Here is a 21,271-nt window from a genome sequence, read left to right on the forward strand (position 1 = left end):
GAACTAAATGATGTGGACTGGGACGCCACCCTCATGCATCCAAGAGAGGTAGCAAATAAATGAAGACTACGACTAATAAAACTGAAAAAATCCTACATAGGGTCTACTTCGATAGGTCCCGCCTCCACGAAATAGAAAGGGCATTCAGGGGTTGCCACTCTTCCTGCGGCGTAGCACTGGGAACATATATACATACACTATGGGAATGACCGCACATACAATCGTATTAGGGGAAAATATTAGAGGAGCTTAGCAAGGTAGTGGGGATGTCGCTCCCAAACGATGCCAAATATGCCCTGCTATGCATACTCTCAGAGGTCGACATACCCAGACACACTCTTATGCTTTGCATTCTTGGGTTGGTGGTAGATAAAAGAGATATAGCTAAATACTGGGGTGCCCCGAACTCCTCAACAGTGACGGAATGGAGAATTGGGACGTACCTGTACATGGGGGCAGAAATGGTGACCTACAAGGCGAGAGGATGTCCAAAGAAATTCTCCAAGATCTGGGGCCCATGGTTAAGACACTATGGACTAGAAATAGGGGGAGAAAACCAATGAACCCCAACTATTGATTATGGAATAGAAACAAAAAGGGGAGGGGGATTCTACACTTACACAGACTCCATAGTGGTGACTTATATTACACAAGTAAGCTATCAGATGTGGATGATGTCAACAGTAACCTATGAATGTACTGTATATGATTTGCTCATGTGTACTGATTGCCTCATAATGAATTTGGTTTGCAATGCAAAATTGGGTATAGTTAAAAATTAACCAATAAAAAAAGATATTTTTTTTTTAAAAGACTCTGAGCTGAGAGACTCATGCATATATCATATTTTTTGTAAAATTGTGGCAATAAGTCCACATGATCATACTCTCCGACACAATGAAAGCAGTGTTAGCAGTTTTATCTATAATAGGGTGGTCGACAACCTTTAGATGTACTGTATAATAATGGCACAACCAATATATATACTTCAGTACACTATTAAGGGCGCCCACCTACTTCGTTAAAACCATTGCAACTGCATCACCATCAGCCCAAATTGGCACGACTTTGACATGGCTCTACCACCCTACCTGTTTGACCTGGACATGGAAAAATAAGTCTGCAAGGTCTACGTCACAGCACGTTGAGGTAACTTACGGGTTGATGTAATGGTCATGTTGAGGTTATTGCATTCCAATGCGGTGACTGATTATTTATTTTTTTATTAAATCTTTTATTAAACAGTTGTGACGGTGTACTGATAGATCAAAAAGCCACATAGCAATATCATGGAGAACGAATGATACATGAGCAAGTTTACAAAGAGAGCACATTGTAATATGACATGAGGCAATAAGAGAATCTCCATCCAAAACATTTTCCCACAATTCAGTTGAAGGAAGGATACATATATCCCCACGGCAGATATTCCAGGTCGCCCACTTATGATCCAATTTCGAGTGACAACCTAAATGCTTAAACACGTCCTTCTCTGCAATCATGGCATGGTCCATATCCTCAGCCCACTTTGAATATTTAGGTAAATCTCCGGATCCCCACCCCTGAGCTATGTTCTATTTAGCCACGACAAATCCCAGGGACGCCTACGTGCACTCTGTATGAGTCAGATCTGTGGCTTCCCAAATGTTTAGTAAACACAGTCCCAGGAGTGAATGATAGCCTTCTTATGCACCCTCGGCAGTGTTGAAACGATTTTCACCCAATAAGGTTGAAGCTTTGGGCACTCCCAGATTATATGAAAGAAGGTACCCTCGGCTATGCATCCTCTGTGACAACGAGGATCCGAGCGATAACCCATCTTGACCAGTATGTGAGCTGATAAATATGTTCTGTGTAGAATTTTCAGCTGAATAAGTCATAAGCGCATTGGGATGGCAACCTCCCGAGTGGAGGAAATGGCTTCTTGCCAGTCATCGTCCTCTAAATATCCCAGGTCTGTTTCCCACAGCTGTCAAAGATGTATCTGGGGGTCGGGCTTACTGTTTATTAGTTTGCAGTAGGTGAGTGACATCGCTTTACGAGTTAGGGGGTCCGTCAGAAGCCTTTCCTCCAGCGGGGAGGCTTCAGATAATGTCTCCCCGCTAGCGACAACGGTGGTGATTGCATGACGTATTTGGAGATAACCGAATGTCTCTGACTGAGCAAACTGGTTTTCTTTTTGAAGATCAGCAAAGGAGACCATACCATTTCGTTTCCACAGGTCACCCACCGAGAAAATACCAATTAGGTCCCACTTATCAAAGCTCGGGCATCAGCTCAATGTACCGAGCTTTTCGGATTCCCACAGGGGTGTGAGCAATGTTACTTTCTTGTGCCAACCCAGTTTCCTTGTTGCACAGTGCCAAAGTGCCACTGTGTGTGCAGTGGGGCCGGTTAGATGCTGTCTTTTGAGACTAGAATATAGTGCACGTTGATATCCACCCCTAGCCATTACCCATCTGTCCGTACAGTAGGCCGGCTCAGGCTCAGACCGTGGGGCAAAAACCCATTGATTGACCACCGCAAGTTGGGATGCCCAGTAGTATTGTTTCAGGTCTACTAACGCAATCCCCCCCCCATCGTAGCACCCTCTGGTCAATTTGTGTGCTGCTATGAGGGGGCATTTCCCGTCCCATATAAGAGTTCTAACCTCGCACTCCACGCTGATAAAATAGGCATCGGGGACCCTATGGGGAGTATTTTGTAGGACGTACCAGAAACGCGGGAGAGTCAGCATCTTATAGAGTGTCGCTCTACCCAACAAGGTAAGAGGTAAAACCTGCCAATGAAGAACATCTTTCCGGAATCTGGCCAATGGAGGTTGAATGTTGGCATCATAAAAGTGGGCCGGTGTGGAGTGATATAAATACCAAGATAGGGAAAACCCTCCATGGCGACCGTTATTCAGATGTCTTTTGGCAGTCATGGTACAGGGCCCGTAAAATGGACAAAACAGACTTTGTCCAATTAATGGAGTAGCCGGAGTGGGCGCAAAAAATTGCAAAGATGTGCAGAATTCTGTGGATCGAGGCCAAGGGAGCTGTCACATATAGCAGGATGTGGTCAGCATAGAGGGATGTTCTATCCTCATGCTGGTCTTTCCATTTCAGTGCCCTGATCATGGGGTCACCACTGACCCAGGTCGCTAGTGGCTCCAACACTCGGGTAAATATAAGGGGTGATGGGGGCATCCCTGCCTGGTACCCCTCTCATGTCAGAAGTTGCAGAAGGTGTGCTTGTTAACTACCAACTGCGCAGTAGGGCCTGAATGCAATAGTTTGACCGGTTGTATAAAGCGAGGGCCAAACCCCAGTCGACCGAGGAGGCCGAATAAATAGGGCCATTCAATTGTATCAAATGCCATTTTTGCATCTAGTTATAGCAATGCAGCATCTTCCAGGATAGTGTTAGTTCTCCCCATCACCCCGTAGAGTCGTCAGAGGTTAAGAGCCATATTGCGGCTGGGCATGAAGCCCAACTGATCGAGGTGGAGAAGCTGGTTTATAACTGGTAATAGGCGACTGGCTAACGCCTTGGCAAAGATTTTAACCTCGGCTGTCAACAACGAGATAGGCCGATTGGAGTCACATCTCATCACCGCTTTGCCCGGCATCTGTATGACAGCTATGGAGGCCAGCATCAATTCTGGGGGTAGAGACCCAGCATAATAACTCTCCAAATACATAGCATGCAGAGCAGGCTTTATCTTGGAGGACACAAGCATAAAAAGCTCTATTGGAAGCCCTGTGGGGCCCATGGCCTTTCCTGACCTAATGCCGCCTATGGCCGTCGCGAGTTCGTCCTCAGTGAGATATCCCTCTAGGGCATCACGATTGTCTGGCGTAAGTACAAATACCGGAATAGTGGCTACGAGGTTCTGCGAGTCCTGCAGGGTGGTGTGAGTGGTGGAGGAGTATATAGAGACGAAGGAGGAGGCAAAGGCCTCAGCAATGTGTTGCAGGTCTGTCACTGATTCACCAGTGTCCGTCTCAATAAGGGGCACCCATCTCTGAGCAGTCTATCGCCTCTCTAACCATGCCAACATCTTACCATTGGCATCGCCCAATTCATATAGTCTGTGGAGAGTTGGTTTACGTTTCGTCATGGCAGACTGTGCCGCAAGCTGACGGTAATCCAGACGTTTAATACTCAGAGTGTGGGTGAGCTGTGCGTCAGCGTGCATTGCCACCTTGTCTTCTAATTCCCGGATTTCCTGCTCTAGCACTTCTAATAAGGCCATCTGTTCCTTCTTATGCCCTGCCAATAGTAAGAGGGCCTGACTTTTTATTACTGCCCAAGTGATGCCCCATACCGTGCAATTCGACTGAACTGAGTACGTGTTCTCAGCAAAGTAATGCTCTACACCCTTGATCAGAGCACTTTAAACCTAGGGGGATCTTCAAGCTCCATGGGGTTATAGATAGGGTGAGGTGGCGGTGTCCCTGTGGTATAGCTAGCTGGGCAAGAACAGGGGAGTGGTCTGAGATACCTCGCGCTAGAAGCTTATGTCAGTGAAATAAGCGAGATCATCAATATGCGTGAATAGGTGGTCGATCCTAGACTGTTTGCCATGAGCACCGGAGTGCAAAGTAAAATTGCGTCAGAGATCCGGGAAACATCCGTAAAAACGCGGATGTTTCAACGCGGTGCTGTTACGACGCGTCCGTAACAACGCAAGTCGTTACCACGACTTGCGCTGGAGGGCGCTAGAAGATTAAAAATAGTAAATTTACTATTCCAACACCTTCCCTAGTGTCCACGGGGACTGGTGTTAGAATAGTAAATTATACTATTCGATATCCGCGCCCCCAACGCAAGTCGTGGTAACGACTTGCGTTGTAAGGGACGCGTTGTAACAGCACGCGTTCTGACGGTACGCGTTGTACCTTCACCAATCCCTGAGATCCACAAGGTCGAAGGTCAGGAGAAAGTCCCTCAGGGGGAGGTATCCTGTGGGTCTGGTCGAAGGGGACGCTGGTCTATTTTGCCATCAACTGCAAGGTTGAAGTCGCCTCCCACTACCAATGTGCCAGCTGGAAGGTCCAACAGGAATTTACCCAGGTCAGACAGCATGGATGTCTTCAGCGCTGGAGGAATATAAATTGAAAGGACATTAAGTAGCATCCCCTCCCAGGCCTCCATATGGCAGCGTATCTGCCTAAGTCGTTGGTCTAAGTGTTGTTTATTATTAATGGGCACTGTTTACGAATGAGAATGCCCGCCCCCCTGGAACCAGACGTAAAATCCGCATGAGCCAGTAGCCCTAACGATCCAATGCTTTACAGGTATTACCAATATGGTGAGTGTTTTGTAGTAAGATGCTATCTAGAGCCTGTCTCCTGAGGTATTGAAGTACGAATCCCCTCTTTAGCTTAACATACCAGGTGAGAATGGGGTGGGCTCTATTCACGTTGCGTTTGGACATAGCGTGCACATGTGTTGTGAGAGCCTGCCTGTCCACGTCACAAATGTGTGTAGCAAAGTCCAATGCGCCAAGCCTGTGGGCCTAGAGTGCACTTGAGTGTAGAATATATGTTGTGTCACCTCCATCACAATAAAACAACAGTCAAAACAAATTACATAACAATTCCCCCCCCCCCCCCCCCCCCGCCACCTTGCCTCCCTGCACGACGGGCACAGAACCGCCTGCCACCCCAAATTTGCAGCGTGCCTTTCGCTCACCCTTAAAACTATGAGGAACATGGTCCAACCCCACTCCCTGGGGCAGTAATTCATTGTAGAACGTCACCCCAAGCATTGACCCCCTGTCATATGGCGGAAACAGATCAAATGGCAGTAAATAGGAAAAACCAACGCTACCCCATCATAAGGAATGAGAATGACCTCCCCGCTAAAGGTAACAACGTGAAGTTAAACCCAGGTCTGATAGAAGACAGTTCCACAGCCGGTCAACATTATGTCTATAGGGGTGGAGTAACATAGGCCATGCAGGCCAAAAACCTCTATCATGTATCAGCAATTCGCCGGTCTCTATTCTGTGGAACCCTGTGTCAACAAGTCACCGCTCGGCGGGGATCCAGACTGACAGCTCGACCTGTCTCCACTGCTGGTGCCGCCGGTGGAATTACAGTTGCGTTTGCTGACAATGTGGTGACTGATTTGATAATGTGCACTATATCATGGAGCACCCGAGATTAGATCCACCCCTGGGGTATAATGAAATATTAATGATCATCTATGTAGTGAAAGCTGGGAACCCATCTCTAAATGGTTTAATTTGAGACAACTTGTGGAAGTGAAGCAAAAGTTGCACCCAAATAACTGGGGGGGGACAATCTAAATACATTCCACTCTCAACGCTAGACACCCAAAATACATGCACTGGATGTTCTTACTTTTTCAACAGTAACTGGAAAAAGACTTGATTGCACCATTAATTTACATAATAACAGTCACAGCCTAGACTGACTCTACACCTGTGGTTTGCTTCCTAAATAGTTTCTCATAAGGAAATTCCTATGCTCTTCCTCTGGCCCTTGTGCTGAATCTTGATCATAATTACTGTGCTGGTGGGTTATTGAACTTGTAGGGTTCAGTTCTGCCTATGTCATAACACTGGTTATAGGTGTTACTGGTTGGTGAAACTTACATTGTCGTTTGCCTGGGTCGAGCTGGTACTTGATGGCCGTCTTTCTGGCTGAGTTTCAGGGATTGGAGCCTTAAACTCTGTGAGAGTATCATCTGTAGGTGGTTGAGATAAGTATCCAGGTGGATTTGCTGCAGTAGTTGAGTTCCTGTCTGGTAGTGAATAATACGAGGGTGGAGGCTCTGGCATTGAAGATGCCCGCTCTGGCATTTGCTGTGATGGAAGCGAAGTTGCTGAAGAGGTGTTTAGGGGGGAAGCAGAGGGTTGCTGGATTTTATGTATAGGTGCGAAGGTAGGAGCAAGGGAACTATAACTGGGTGGGGTGTTGATGGAATTGGGCAAAGAAGAAGGCTGAGGAGATGCAGCCCCTACGTTGCTGAACTGATTGGAGTTGTTGGTGCTTCGAGACCCTAGAAGAGAAACAGAGATTGACCACATTAAGAGAGCTTGCCAGAACAGCCTATCTATTCTTAATCAATCTGCTCTTTCTCTTTTTGTCTTCAGAGGCTGAGTATTTGAATCAAATGTTGTCCTAGGCAATGTTTTATTACCTGTACCATGCTTCAAAATGTTCTAAGCAGATGCACGCTGTTCTGTATATAAATCAAGAGAAATAATGACAAGCTGGGCTCATGTAGCATATCCATTCATGCTTAACATACTCCTAGGCAAGGCTGGAAGCCTATCACCCTTTAAGCTGTTAAATTCACAAATCAGACTGAGTGTCCGGCCAGACTCAGTGTCATTTTAACATTGAAAATGTAAGTTTTGTACATTTTGACAACTGAACTCGGAAGTGTATCTTAATGAACCCGCTTTCAATACTCTAATTTTTAGTCTATGAGGCTGGTTATGAGCTCCCTGGAATTTAAGTGCAGAGATACCAGGTCCCGAAATTATGATTCTGGACAGTAACGCCATATCTACACTGTGCAATTACAGTTTAAATGCCTAGCATGGAGAATAACCATGCAAACCTGGAATTACTGGGTCCAAATCTATATTTATTTCTCTGGGAATAGAATGCTTTTATTTATCACCTGTTATGAGCAGGTAGTACATGCAAGTGGTTTGGCCCTTATACTTTTTTTTGTCTCTTTCTCACCACATAAATCTTACTATGTACATTGAGGTGAAAGAAATTCTGTCCTTTGGGAGGAAATAATTGAAAGCCGTTTTATACCACAAACTAAAAATAATAGCCATGTCATATATAGCCGGGCCCTATTCACGTGACACAAAAGCACTATGTCCTAACAACGTTCAAAACAGAGCTGCAGACTAGATAATGTAACTTCATTACCACTGTTCCAAACTCAATATTAACAGCTGGTAAGTAAACAAATATAGAGCTCCAAGCAAAGGTTTTGACCACTTGAGACTAGTAGAAGGTGCAATGTTAAGGCACCCTGCTAATTTAAGTGAAAGGAACCATTTCCAGACGTTCAAATGGGACTCTGTGGGTCTATAAAGAAGAGCAGCGGAAATTCCAGGAGGGAACCTCGCTCCAATCCTAGAAAAGAACTGGTGTAAGCTTAGTTGGAAACAAAAGGTATAGAATTCCACCATTCCCAGCCTGAATGGCAAACACCCAAACATGGAGTGTGGGCAAGGTTAGATTCCAATCAAACAGGTAAACATAGATAGGTCCCGAGTGTCCCACTAAGCATAGATGGATTTTCAATGGTGGTAGCAGGATCTAAGTGGTTTGTCAGATGCCTAGTTACTTCCTCAGAGTCCAAACCAATCAGCTTATTTTCCTGGAACTGAAACCATGATCTTGCTAGAGATGCAGAAATAAAGAGGAGTTGGGACTTGAACTTCTTTGCCTGAAGAGGAGGGAAGTAACGCTGGCTAAATCCTCCTAAGATGCACTGATAAACATCAAATATTGTGGTGACACAAGGTAGAATTCCAATGATTCAGTACCCACATGTGATTCTGAAGCATACCGCATCCTGCGCTTGTTGTTGCAACTGTTGAGAAATTGCACATGTGAACTACGCGCCCAGATAAGGCTTCAAGCAAATGCCGTCTATGTACAGCTCCCTGCCAAGGAAGCCAAACCTTTGGTGAAGAACCATGGAAAAGACTTCAGGACAAAGAACCATACTGAATTAAAATTATTCATTCGGGATAGCAAATCCCAGGAAACACTGGTGCTCAGGCAGAAGAGAGTGTCAAAAAATGCACCCAGGACATGTCTTGATATGGGAAAATCCCTAGTACATATCATAAGAAAGATTCTATGTTAAAAAGCCATCCTGAAAGTGGTGATATAAATAAGGTGGGAAATGCTCTAATGCTTCTGGGGATTCATGAGCCATGAGATCAAGAGGATAATGTTAATATGTTAAAAAGCCATCCTGAAAGTGGTGATATAAATAAGGTGGGAAATGCTCTAATGCTTCTGGGGATTCATGAGCCATGAGATCAAGAGGATAGGCTGCCATGTAGGTCTCACAAACCCAGAACCTACCTCTTTACTGACATCATCAGCTGAATTCTGCCTCCAACCAGGGGGCATCCTGGGGTGTGATCTCAAAATATGGATATAAATAGGGCTACTGCCTAAAAGAAAGCCTGTTGAGTAAGTTGTCACATCTCATTGTTGGAATCTGGTCATGGGTGAGTAAAGTTATTGAAGGGGCTGATAGTTAGTGAATTGCTTCCTGCATGAAGAAGACACTGAGACACCGAGCCTGCTGTCCTCTGCTGCCTGCTTAACTTACTGCTTAAGTTATTGGCCAAAGTGTTTCCTTCCTAGAATCTAGAGTTTAAGGAGTATAACCTTGTGGGTGCTAGAAGGCACACAGCAAGATGGCTGCGCATTAGTGCAGCTCTATCGGCCGTCTACATAATCCGACCAAAATTCTGCACTTAGACACGGCGGTGTGCTACATCAGTAGCAGCATCGCATCTGTAAAGAGCTCCGTTGCATGGTCATATAAATATTGTGCCCCGGGACAACAGTGGAGGCGGAGAAACAGCCAGCAAGGTGCAGAAGTAAGGTGGAGCCCGGACGCAGACCCCGTGTGGATGTCGGTTGGTGCGAGGGACCCGGGCCGTGCCTTGATAGATCCTGTGCCTCCCGATGTGTGGCTGACGTATGTGGCAGAGGCTTGGCAACTGGAGCACAACTGCTGTCGAGCCGCGGACGGTGTGGGCCACATTCCTGCAGCGACGCTGTGAAGGCCTGGAGCACTGTGGAGACACGCGAAGCAGTGGCGACTGCGGAGGTGAGGAGGGCGAGACAACGCTGCCCCCTTTGAAGCATTGTGGTGTTGGGTGGTGCTGGAAGGGGCACAATAGCTTAGTTGTTACCCCTGGGACGAGGCAGTGAGTTACGCTTCAAGGCTGGCCTTGAGACGGCGATTATTGTTAAAGCTGGAGGTGCACAGTGGATCCGTGCAGTACCAACCTGGCAACGACAACAAGGATTGCAATGTACAGTGAGCCGATTGTGTGGTCATCGGGCTCCTATTGGTAATCAGTGGGCTGTACTGGATGGATGGATGTAGGCGTGCCCTGCCCTGAGTTGTAACGCGGTGGAGTCCTGGAAGTACCCATCCCAAGTACAGGAGTGAAGAGCTGCATGGGTTGCTTGCTCCCAATAGCGGCCAACCACCATATTGAGTGATGCGAGGGACACACGAACAGGAGCTATAGCCCACTGCTGCAGTGATACACGGCGAGTGGCCCTCTGTACTCCTGCCTAGACATCGCTCCACGGTGAGTGGCAGAACCATAGACGAGAAGCTACTGTGATCGGGCTGTGCGGTAAGATAATAATATTGTCCAGTTTGCTAGGCCTGGCATAATGGGCAAACTGGATAAGACACAACTGCCCCTCACTTTTGAAATGCGCAAAACTGGCAGTTGACAAGGCAAGGTGGCCTTGGACTCAAAGGCGGAGGCACTTATCCTTGCAATGCAGCAAAGCCTGCAGTCAATAGATGGTAAAATCGACACCCTTATTTTGCAACTGGATCATATGGTGGCAAAATAGGATAAACAAGGTACAATGCTGGACGAGGTCGAGCAAAGAGTGTCTACCATTGAAGATGATGTGCAAACGGTATTGGATAAATCCTTCAACATGGAGATAGTGCTTGCGATAATACAAGCCAAGAATGAAGACTTGGAAGCGTGATCCAGGAGGAATAACGTACAGATAGCGGGGCTGCCGGGGTCAACTAATGTTGGTAGGATGGAAATTTATGTAGAGGGGTTGATCAAGGACATATTTGGCGCTGAGTAGTTATCATCTATGTTGGTGGTGAAGCGAGCCCTCTGATCCCTGGCGGTTCGTCCCAGTCGGGTGCCCCACCGCAGCCGATCATTGAGAGGCCCTGAACTATTGAGATCGGGACACGATTCTTCGACTGGCGTGAGAAAAAGGGCAGATCACGCATAAGTGGAATGTGCTTGCATTTTTCCCTGACTTCACTACTACTGCCCAGGCTGCACGGAGAGTTTATTCTCACTAAAAAACTACTACATGCAGAGAAGATTCCATACGCCATGTTGTACCCAGCGAGATTGCAGATTGGTCTGGAGGGTGCGTCCAAGATTTTCACAAACCCAAAAGCTGCAATGGAACATGCAAAGCTCCTAAAGAAGCGTCGCCCAGACACAACTGACAAACCAGATGCTGATGAACAGTAACTGTAGGATGGTAACTATGATCGGACGGTGTTATATGGGGGTCCCCACATGACCTTCACTGTTGTTCTGATGGGTAGGAGAGTCCCGAACTATTGTTCAAATTTTATTCGAAGGTAACCTCCGCTGGAGGTATCCTGCCCCTGTGGGGAATGAGTATGAGACTATGGCCCTGAAGTAGTGAATACCAAATGTGCGGGTATTAGATTCAATGCCACCATATGAAATAAAGAGATACGGTGCGTCGTCGTGTCGGACTATGGACACAGTCAGCTACCTCCCCCATCAGCGGGAGGTTCTATGCACTCTTGTGCTCCCAAATGGGTGTCCCTTATCTATTCATTCGGGTTACGGGGGCGGATCATTTACTGTTTTCTGATTGGGTTGTCTTTGGCAATTTGGGGTGCTGAAGTGGGTGCGGGGTGTTGGGGCACGTGGGGTACATGGCAGACATGGAAAATAACAGCAGTAATAGGTTGTTTATGGTTTAAATTACAGCAGTGTGGATCAGGTAATATTCCTATATCACAATATATAATGACACAGTATGGTGATACGATAAAGAAAATAACATGGAATGTACGTGGGTTAAAAAAAAAAACAATATGAAATGTGCTAGCTTTTTTGGACAGGCAAGGTGTTCAGGTTGCATTCCTCTAGGAGACGTATCTAACTAAAATCACGGAACTACATGTCGGATCTCAATGGGCGGGGTGCGAGTGGCTTCTTCATTCTCCTCATACTCTAGGGGTATAATGATCTTAGTTAAGAAATGTACTCCAGGGGGGCATGGCTTTGCCGGCTGCAAGATGGCCTCACTCTAAATGGGCTCTGCCGGCCAAGCATTACTATCCGACAGCATCCTGCGTAATCCTTCGTAGCGGACTCTCCTGCTCCTGCGATTCTAACCCCCTGCTCAACTGGGTGATGTTAGACCCCTCAGCGGGCGCCTGACTTCGCCGCCACACTGCTTTTTGACGAGCTCCTCTGGACCGCGAGTGGCTGCCGGGCCTGCCTTGGTGGAGCACGGCCGCAAGCTGTACCAGGACGCTGGGGTTCTGCGGGACTGCCTGCGTGACTTTGCTGGGACTGAGGCGCCCCACTGCTGCTCCCTAAACCCAGCTGTCTTCCCGGTCCGGTGGGGGGGTTCTGCAGATGGGGCGGCTTGCGGCGGGGTTGGGGGCACGCAGGCCTTATGGCCCGGGCTATTTCTTCCAGTTGCTGAGCACCTCCTGGCATTCTGTTAGCCCTGCTCACTCCTCCACGCTGATTTGGGCCCCGCGATGTGGGCGGCGCACCCCGCATTTCCCCTTTGCCCTCCGCTCCTCCAGGTCGCGGGCCTCTCACTGTGACCCCGCCATCTTGCCTCTCCGGCCTGGAGACATGCGCCGGCCCGCCCTGTGTCCGCCGACCTTGCTGCCTGGACTGTTACATCCTGCTAGGGATGGCTGTCTGGCCCTCCTGACGGTGCACAGCTGATAGTTGCGCCATGCCGCTACAGGGCTGCAGGACTGCCAGCGCAAGCCCGTGAGAACCGGGACGCATCGCTGAGGACTGCCTGCCGTCCAGCTGTCTCCTCATCCGGTGGGTCACGCTGCTGCTGGAGCGCTCCACGGCAGGGTAGTGGGCGCGCGCGCCGCAATGCTGGGCCTGGGCCTCACCTCTCGCTGTCTGGTGCCACGGCATCTTGCTAGCCCATCGCTTCTCGCTGACTCATTTGGGCCCCGCAACGTGGGCGACGAGCTTCCCCGCTGTCTTCGCCCCGGCCGACGTGGGCCTACCGCAACGCTCCTGCAAAATCCGCTGCTGCTGGGATCTGCGTGGCGGCCCTCCTGCTTCCTGCGGAGTTAGAGGCCTGCCGCAGCCACCCTGCCTGCTAAACTCTTCGCACCGGCATCCAACCGTGTTTGAGACTAGCCAACCTGCTTTGTGGCCCTGCTCACGCCCACCGACCCTCCTCTGCTCCTTTCTTGGCGGAGTTGCAAAAACAACAGGTGATGGACCGAATGAGGATCAATGTCACACATTCAACCCAGTCAAAAGATCTGGGTCCTAATCCATCGTTTTTTTGCACTCCACACCACCCTGGGTTAGACAATGGCGATATGCAAATCAGCTCTGACCCTGTGCCCCATGGGAACAGTCCAGTCCGAACTACAAAAGCCATGTCCTTCCCAGAACGGAATCAAGCATCCGAGGACCGGACCGGTTTCGAGGTAACACCTCTCATCAGCCCGGCTAGCTTGACTCCAGTGGTGTGGAGTGCCTGGGACCCACGTCTGGGCATCCCCAGTACACTTATAGCGGAATTGCAAAAACAACAGGTGATGGACCGAATGAGGATCAATGTCACACATTCAACCCAGTCAAAAGATCTGGGTCCTAATCCATCGTTTTTTTGCACTCCACACCACCCTGGGTTAGACAATGGCGATATGCAAATCAGCTCTGACCCTGTGCCCCATGGGAACAGTCCAGTCCGAACTACAAAAGCCATGTCCTTCCCAGAACGGAATCAAGCATCCGAGGACCGGACCGGTTTCGAGGTAACACCTCTCATCAGCCCGGCTAGCTTGACTCCAGTGGTGTGGAGTGCCTGGGACCCACGTCTGAGCATCCCCAGCGCACTTAGGGCGGAAATTGCAAACAAAACAAGTGATGGACCGAATGTGCAATTCCGCTATAAGTGTTCTGGGGATGCCCAGACGTGGGTCCCAGGTACTCCACACCACTGGAGTCAAGCTAGCCGGGCTGATGAGAGACATTGATCCACATTCGGTCCATCACTTGTTTTGTTTGCAATTTCCGCCCTAAGTGCGCTGGGGATGCTCAGACGTGGGTCCCAGGCACTCCACACCACTGGAGTCAAGCTAGCCGGGCTGATGAGAGGTGTTACCTCGAAACCGGTCCGGTCCTCGGATGCTTGATTCCGTTCTGGGAAGGACATGGCTTTTGTAGTTCGGACTGGACTGTTCCCATGGGGCACAGGGTCAGAGCTGATTTGCATATCGCCATTGTCTAACCCAGGGTGGTGTGGAGTGCAAAAAAACGATGGATTTGGGCCCAGATCTTTGGACTGGGATGAATGTGTGACATTGATCCACATTCGGTCCATCACTTGTTTTGTTTGCAATTTCCGCCCTAAGTGCGCTGGGGATGCTCAGACGTGGGTCCCAGGCACTCCACACCACTGGAGTCAAGCTAGCCGGGCTGATGAGAGGTGTTACCTCGAAACCGGTCCGGTCCTCGGACTCTTGATTCCGTTCTGAGAAGGACATGGCTTTTGTAGTTCGGACTGGACTGTTCCCATGGGGCACAGGGTCAGAGCTGATTTGCATATCGCCATTGTCTAACCCAGGGTGGTGTGGAGTGCAAAAAAACGATGGATTTGGGCCCAGATCTTTGGACTGGGATGAATGTGTGACATTGATCCACATTCGGTCCATCACTTGTTTTGTTTGCCTTTCTTGGCGGAGGGCACGTCTGCCGCTCCGGCGGCTGGGGCGGCGTTGGCCTTCTTGTGGGCCTACTCCTTTGTCGGCCTGTAACTTGTGTCTGACTCTCCTTTCATCTCACCCTTCTGTCTCCTGCCTCACTTGACTTCCCCCGCCTGGCGTGCTGGTGCCTGCTGTTGACTTTTCAAATTATAGCCCCACTTGCGTGACCTGGAATCTCTCTGTCACCTACCCGGATTTGCACGACCGCCTGGGGCCCTGGACGGATGCTGCCTACCTGTGCCTGCCCTGAACCTGCTGACCCGAACTGCCAGTCAGCGTCCTATTTGCATGAGTCTCTCTCTTGGGACCTGCACCCGCCGCACTGCCCAGTACGCCACCCACGGCCACAGCTCCTCTCATTGTCTCCTGCCTCTCTCTGAGATGCCTCCCTGCCTCTGGATCTTCGGGAGCTCCTGTGGCGCGCCTGTGCGGGGACGGTCGGCCCGACCATGGAGAAGGCCGAACACAGCAACCTAAGCTGGCCTTCGATCAGCGCAGGCAAACACGACAAGATGGGGCTGCCATGGACACGGGCGAGCCTGCCGCCCAGACTGAGGCTAACCTGACCAGAGGACGACTTAAAAGCCATCATGTTAGACGTAAAACATTAGACGTAAAAGGCGTAACTGGCATCGCCGCCCATCTCAACCAACTGTCAGCCCGACTGGAAACTGTGAAAGCCCGGGTAGACTCGCACAATGCACAGCTGACTCACGTGCAGGCGAGAGTCTCTGAGGTTGAAGATGTCGCGACACAAGATCATCATAAACTACTCGAAATGGACAAAGTTCTCAAGCTGATAAAGAACAAGAATGAGGATTTCGAGGCGCACTCCCGTAGGAGCAACATCCGCATCACGGGCGTGCCCAAATCCTCCAACATCCCCAAAATGGAAGACTTTGTCGAGCAACTCATTTGGCGATGTACTTTCCCCTGTTTTCATTGTTGACCGAGCCCACTGCTCCCTGGGACCCAGCCTGCACCTGGCCTGCCTGCTTGCCCAATAATCGCCAAACTGTTACATTTTAGGGACCGGGATGCTGTGCTCCGCGAGGCCAGGGAGAAGGGGGAAATTCGCCATTTCTTACTCTTTGACATACCCTGCTAAGCTGCAAGTCAGACAGGGCTCCCAGTTATATGTATTCACGGAGGCATAGGCGGCACTAACCTATGCGAACAAACTAGACAAGCTGCAACGCTCTTCTCCATCCAGTTCTCAGGCAGCTGTTGATGGCAATGACTGATTTTTGTCTCTCCTATTGGGGTTTTTGCTGTTTGCGCTTTCTGGCATAATGCTTTCTGCCCTCGCTAGTTTATCAATTGCTTTGGTTGTCGCACTTGTTCCAACTCGCATTTGCTGCTCTCATGTCCGCTGGCCATTGGGCCCAGGGGTTCTCTTTGGCCGGGGGGCCACATACTGTTCCTGAAGTCATGGCTTCCCCTTTACCTCTCCCCTCACACAACCATTACTGACACTCTAGGCTACCTAATAATCCATTTGTTTCCAGGTAACGAGCCCCGACATGTGAGCGCCCTGCTACCCTCTTTAGTTAAGAATTGCTGTCTGCAATAATTCACGGCTTGGCCACCATGTCCTTATGGCAGGGGTGTATGCTGGGCGGAACCATGCCCCCACCGGAATGATTACCTTCCTTGTCTCTGATCTTCCCCATCCCAGTTGGGGCTTCCTTGGGCGGGTGGGGTTGGTTCCTCAACCTAATTGGGGTGTTGGTGTGGGTGGTGCGAGGGAGGGTTCACTTCGCTTGTTGTTTGTTTTGTTTTATGACGTTTTCTGTAACATGTTATCTGCTTCATCGATTTCTGCACTGCACATCCCTTCTCAAATGCTCATGGTTTCCATAGCACAACTGGCCCCATCCGTCACCCACTTCCGTGGTACAATGGTGTGAAGGACACCACACTCTGGACTTGGAACGTCCGCGGTCTCAATGACCCCACGTTTCCTCAGCCCCACCTCCCCCCTTCGATGGCTGTCCTCAACTTTGCATACACATCCAGCTCCCCCTGCAGGCTGGTCACCAGGATTTATGCCCTTGCGCTGGCAGCATCCCTGATCACTGCTGACTGCGCCCGCGCAGTTTGGAGTGAGGACCAGGGCACCGATCTCTCTCAAGAGGTCTGGCTGTACTGTTGCTATCAGACCAAACGTCTGTCCCCTAATTACCGACTGCGCCTCATACATTTTACATACCTGCATAGACTATACCGCTCTCCTGCCAAGCTGCACAGAATGGGCCTCATCCCCAGCGACAGATGTTTACGATGTTCCACTCCCGCTGCTGACTTCTCCCACCTAGCCTGGCTGTGCCCAAGGGTCTCTGCCTACATGCGCGATGTGTGCGCCGTCATCACTGATGTCACCTCCACGCCTATTACGTCAGACCCACTGCTCTGCCTCTTAGGTTTGTGAAATACTTCCCAAACGCCTCCTGCAGGCTGACCGCTATGCTGCTCATTCTTGCATATATTTTCACAGAACAAGGGAAAACCCAAAAGGAATAGCACTAGGGTCCTTGGGCAGTAGTATATTTTACAGAACAGAGGACCCTAGTAATTTAGGGATCAACGGAATGATAGACATATACTAGATAGTATATATGACTTCTGTCCAGCCGGACAGAGTTTTTTTTATTTTTCAATTTTTCAGGTTAAGAGTGTGAATATAATATTTATACAAAAGTGGGCACAGCCTGTGACCCACAAAGGACAAGACAAAACGTATGACAAAACAATTATGTAAAAGCGCACAAAAGCGGTCTGTACTATTAATCTGTTTTACAGACTAGAATTAAATCGTAGCAACCCATTGTTTTACACAGTACGTGAATTCAAACAAACATATGGTGCAATAAGGTCGACGGCGTTTCGATGCAATTACTAAATACATGCATCATCATTAGGACAAAAACTGGTGTGTCAAGTTTGTCTTGAGAGTTTTTACAATTTCATTACTCCTTGTGTAAGCATAATAGCAATCCTGGGGGTACTTGTACTGTCATAGCGGTTAATAGCTGTGGAGAGCCAAAAGCTATCTGTCAAATTGTGCCCGCGTGTGAGAGATTATGGTAATGTCTGCTCACATCGCCTTCGCCGGTAATTTTATACTGGGAATTAGAGTAATGGAGCAGTGCTCGTGTTCTCGGCGATTATGTAATCCATAATAGGGTTTATTTCGGGCTTTGCTTGATTGCAGAACAGGTGGGTTCTGGCGGGGATCGCTTCCGCTTTGACAGATAGCTTTTGGCTCTCCACAGCTATTAACCGCTATGACAGTACAAGTACCCCCAGGATTGCTATTATGCTTACACAAGGGGTAATGAAATTGTAAAAACTCTCAAGACAAACTTGACACACCAGTTTTTGTCCTGATGATGATGCATGTATTTAGTAATTGCATCGAAACGCCGTCGACCTTATTGCACCATATGTTTGTTTGAATTCACGTACTGTGTAAAACAATGGGTTGCTACGATTTAATTCTAGTCTGTAAAACAGATTAATAGTACAGACCGCTTTTGTGCGCTTTCACATAATTGTTTTGTCATACGTTTTGTCTTGTCCTTTGTGGGTCACAGGCTGTGCCCACTTTTGTATAAATATTATATTCACACTCTTAACCTGAAAAATTGAAAAATAAAAAAAACTCTATCCGGCTGGACAGAAGTCATATATACTATCTAGTATATGTCTATCATTCCGTTGATCCCTAAATTACTAGGGTCCTCTGTTCTGTAAAATATGCTCATTCTTGCATGGCGCAGGGTTGCCATGCACTGGGCCCAAAGTCAGCACTTGTCTTGAAGACGCTGCGCATTGTCAGACACTTCAGTCTGAATTCTGGGACTTGGTGCCCTCGTTTCTTACCTCTAGAGCGCCTTGCATTCTGCAGCCTTTCCCGCACCCCCCGCCGGCACTTCGCCCGCGGCGGCCGCCGGGGATGGATTGTTATGTGCAACCTCCCCATCCACACACTCTACTTGCTCCTTGCAACCTTTTCCACTGGCACTTTGCCTCTCCTGGGCGACCCCCTCCCTTCCTGCTTCACTTCACGCTCCTTCTCTCTGTACAATGTAACGGGCTGCTTATGTGTGATTACTCCTACAATGCATGTATTAAAGTTTGCGGACCTTCCGCCTGCATAAATTGTAACTTGATGTGCAAGCTTCTCAATAAAGGTTTTTGGGAAAAAGAAAAAAAAAGAAAGGTACTCCATACACATTCATTAGATCTGTAGATTTGAAAGGGAGGAACAGGGTAGGGTACTACTTGTGTTGGGTAAGCTGGGAGATATTAGGCCCACAAGTGTTTGTAAACACTTATGGGCCTAATATCGACGATTTTACCTTTTTTTAATGATGTATGGAGACGTAACTTCTCCTATCCTACATCAGTTGTTATATGGGGCGGTGACCTGAATGTTTGTTTGGATCCCAGATTAGATCTCCTCATCAATACAGAGGGACGTGAGAAGCAGGCGGCTTTGATTCTGAGTGAGTTGATAAAGGAAGAGGGCCTTATAGATATATAGAGGGCGCGAAACCCAGAGGTGAGGGAAGGTCCATTTGTCTCCACAGTGCATGGCTTGTGGTCAAGGCTTGACTATTGTTTGGTGTCCCGGGAGGCGGACCCTTGGACAGTCTTGGTAAAGAATCTGGCGAGAACACTGTCGGACCACTCACCATTGCTGATTGAACTTATGATTCCGGCCTGCATTAGATTCCCGTTCCAATGGTGGTTGCAGCCATCCTCCTTAGCTGATACAGTATTCCGGGCTGAAATTGGGGTGGCAATACATAACTGTTTCTCAGAAAATGAGGGGTCGGTGGACAGTGCAGGTACTCTCTGGGAGGCATTTAAAGTTACAATAAGGGGAGTGTGCATGGGTGCGCAGGCTGGTGTGCTGAAAGACCTCAGGAACAGAATAAGAAACCTAGCAGATGATGCTGCACTATCCGCTCCCCTGGTCCGCTGACCCGGTGAAATATTTGAGGGTTTGAGTGCACAAAGACACAAAGACCCGGAGATTATCTTAAATATGAACTATAGACAGGCTGTCAATGCAATTCCTGAACAAATTTCTCGCTGGAAGCGTCTGCCGCTGGCACTGGCGGATATAATCGCTGTTGTAAAAATGACAGTGCTTCCTAAGTTGCTGTATCTCTTTGTCACTATCACTATAAAGTTAAATATCGCATTTTTGAAAACATTGCAGACTTGCTTATTGTCACTGATTTGGGCTGGGAAGCAACCGAGGTGCAGCTGGAATACATCAACACTGTCATTCTAAAGAGGTGGCTTTGAGATGCAAGACATACGCCTATACTATCTGTGTGCCTAGGCACAGTTTGCTCTTTACTGGCTGTTTCCACAGAAGTATATGCCCCATTTGGCAGTGGAGGCTGATACGGCGTACCCATCGCCATTGCCAGCTAAGATTCTCCATAGCTGCGAAGGCGGCAATAGCAGGGACATCAACCCAGTTAACTCCACTGTGTGGGATGGGACACCTTGGCCAAGCATGCGGGGAGTATATTTATACACCTGATATGCCAATTGAGGCCCATCAGAGGATATTGGTGGCACGGGAGCCGGGGGCTCTTAATATTCTTCAAAGTGCAGGGATTGCAAAATTGGGAGATATATACCGAAATGGAACTTTCTTGGCCATGGCAGATTTTCAAGTTGGGCAACAGTATAAACGTATGCATGGGTTTATATATGCCAGACTGCGGGTGGCGGTACGCGTCCTGTGGCCTGATTTTCGACAGGAACCCCAAATGTTGAGGGCGTTGCAGGTGGTTTTAAAAGGTGGTGACTGTAGGGGATTGATCACCAGAATATATGCTACATCTCAACGAGAGAATGAGTGGGACAACTCCCCGGCATTGGAAAAATGGAAGGCTGTTTTAGATACCCCTATGTCCCAATGAAAATTGAGAAATGTGTTGTAAACTGACTGGACGTTTAACTACCAACTGAAATCTGCGAATTATTCATTTTGAATATATCTGCATCAGATATATTACACCCCTGTACGATTGTTAAAATTTGGATTGCGTGAAGATGCGAGGTGTCACGGATTCCGACAGGATGGAGCGGATTTTGTGCATTTGGCATGGATGTGTCCTGCTATATTCAAATTCTGGAGTGGGGTGGTGAAAGCACTTACAGATATGACATATGAAAACATTGCATGTGAGCCTGAAGTGTGCCTGTTAGGACTGTTGAATAAAATTAAACCATGTAGCAGACGTATTGTAGCAGTAGCTACACTAATGGCTAAAAGTGCAGTTGCAATGTACTGGAATTCTAAAGCTGTACCGACACTGAGAAAATGGGTTTGTGATCTTGTATTTTGTAAAGAACAATTGAATATATATGCAGAGGAGTTACCTGAGGCCTCCAGGCCCATCGATTTCTGGGCTCAACTCACTGCCTATCTGCTGGCACAACCAGATATGACCTAGATATGCTGTTATGG

The 21,271-nt window shown here is 48.4% G+C and overlaps 1 protein-coding gene across 4 annotated transcripts in view; it reads right to left on the bottom strand.

The window, feature by feature from the left end:
- MAVS (mitochondrial antiviral signaling protein) overlaps positions 1 to 21,271 on the bottom strand; it is a 156,040-nt gene that overhangs the window by 62,529 nt on the left and 72,240 nt on the right. For all 4 annotated transcript variants that reach the window (XM_086964284.1, XM_086964285.1, XM_086964283.1 and 1 more), the window contains exon 4: positions 6,611 to 7,017. In XM_086964284.1, the coding sequence (XP_086820410.1) occupies positions 6,611 to 7,017 (407 nt within the window). The remainder of the gene's footprint in view (positions 1 to 6,610; positions 7,018 to 21,271) is intronic.

Source organism: Lissotriton vulgaris, chromosome 3_2 (assembly GCF_964263255.1).
Source record: "Lissotriton vulgaris chromosome 3_2, aLisVul1.2, whole genome shotgun sequence".
Taxonomy (NCBI): domain Eukaryota; kingdom Metazoa; phylum Chordata; class Amphibia; order Caudata; family Salamandridae; genus Lissotriton; species Lissotriton vulgaris.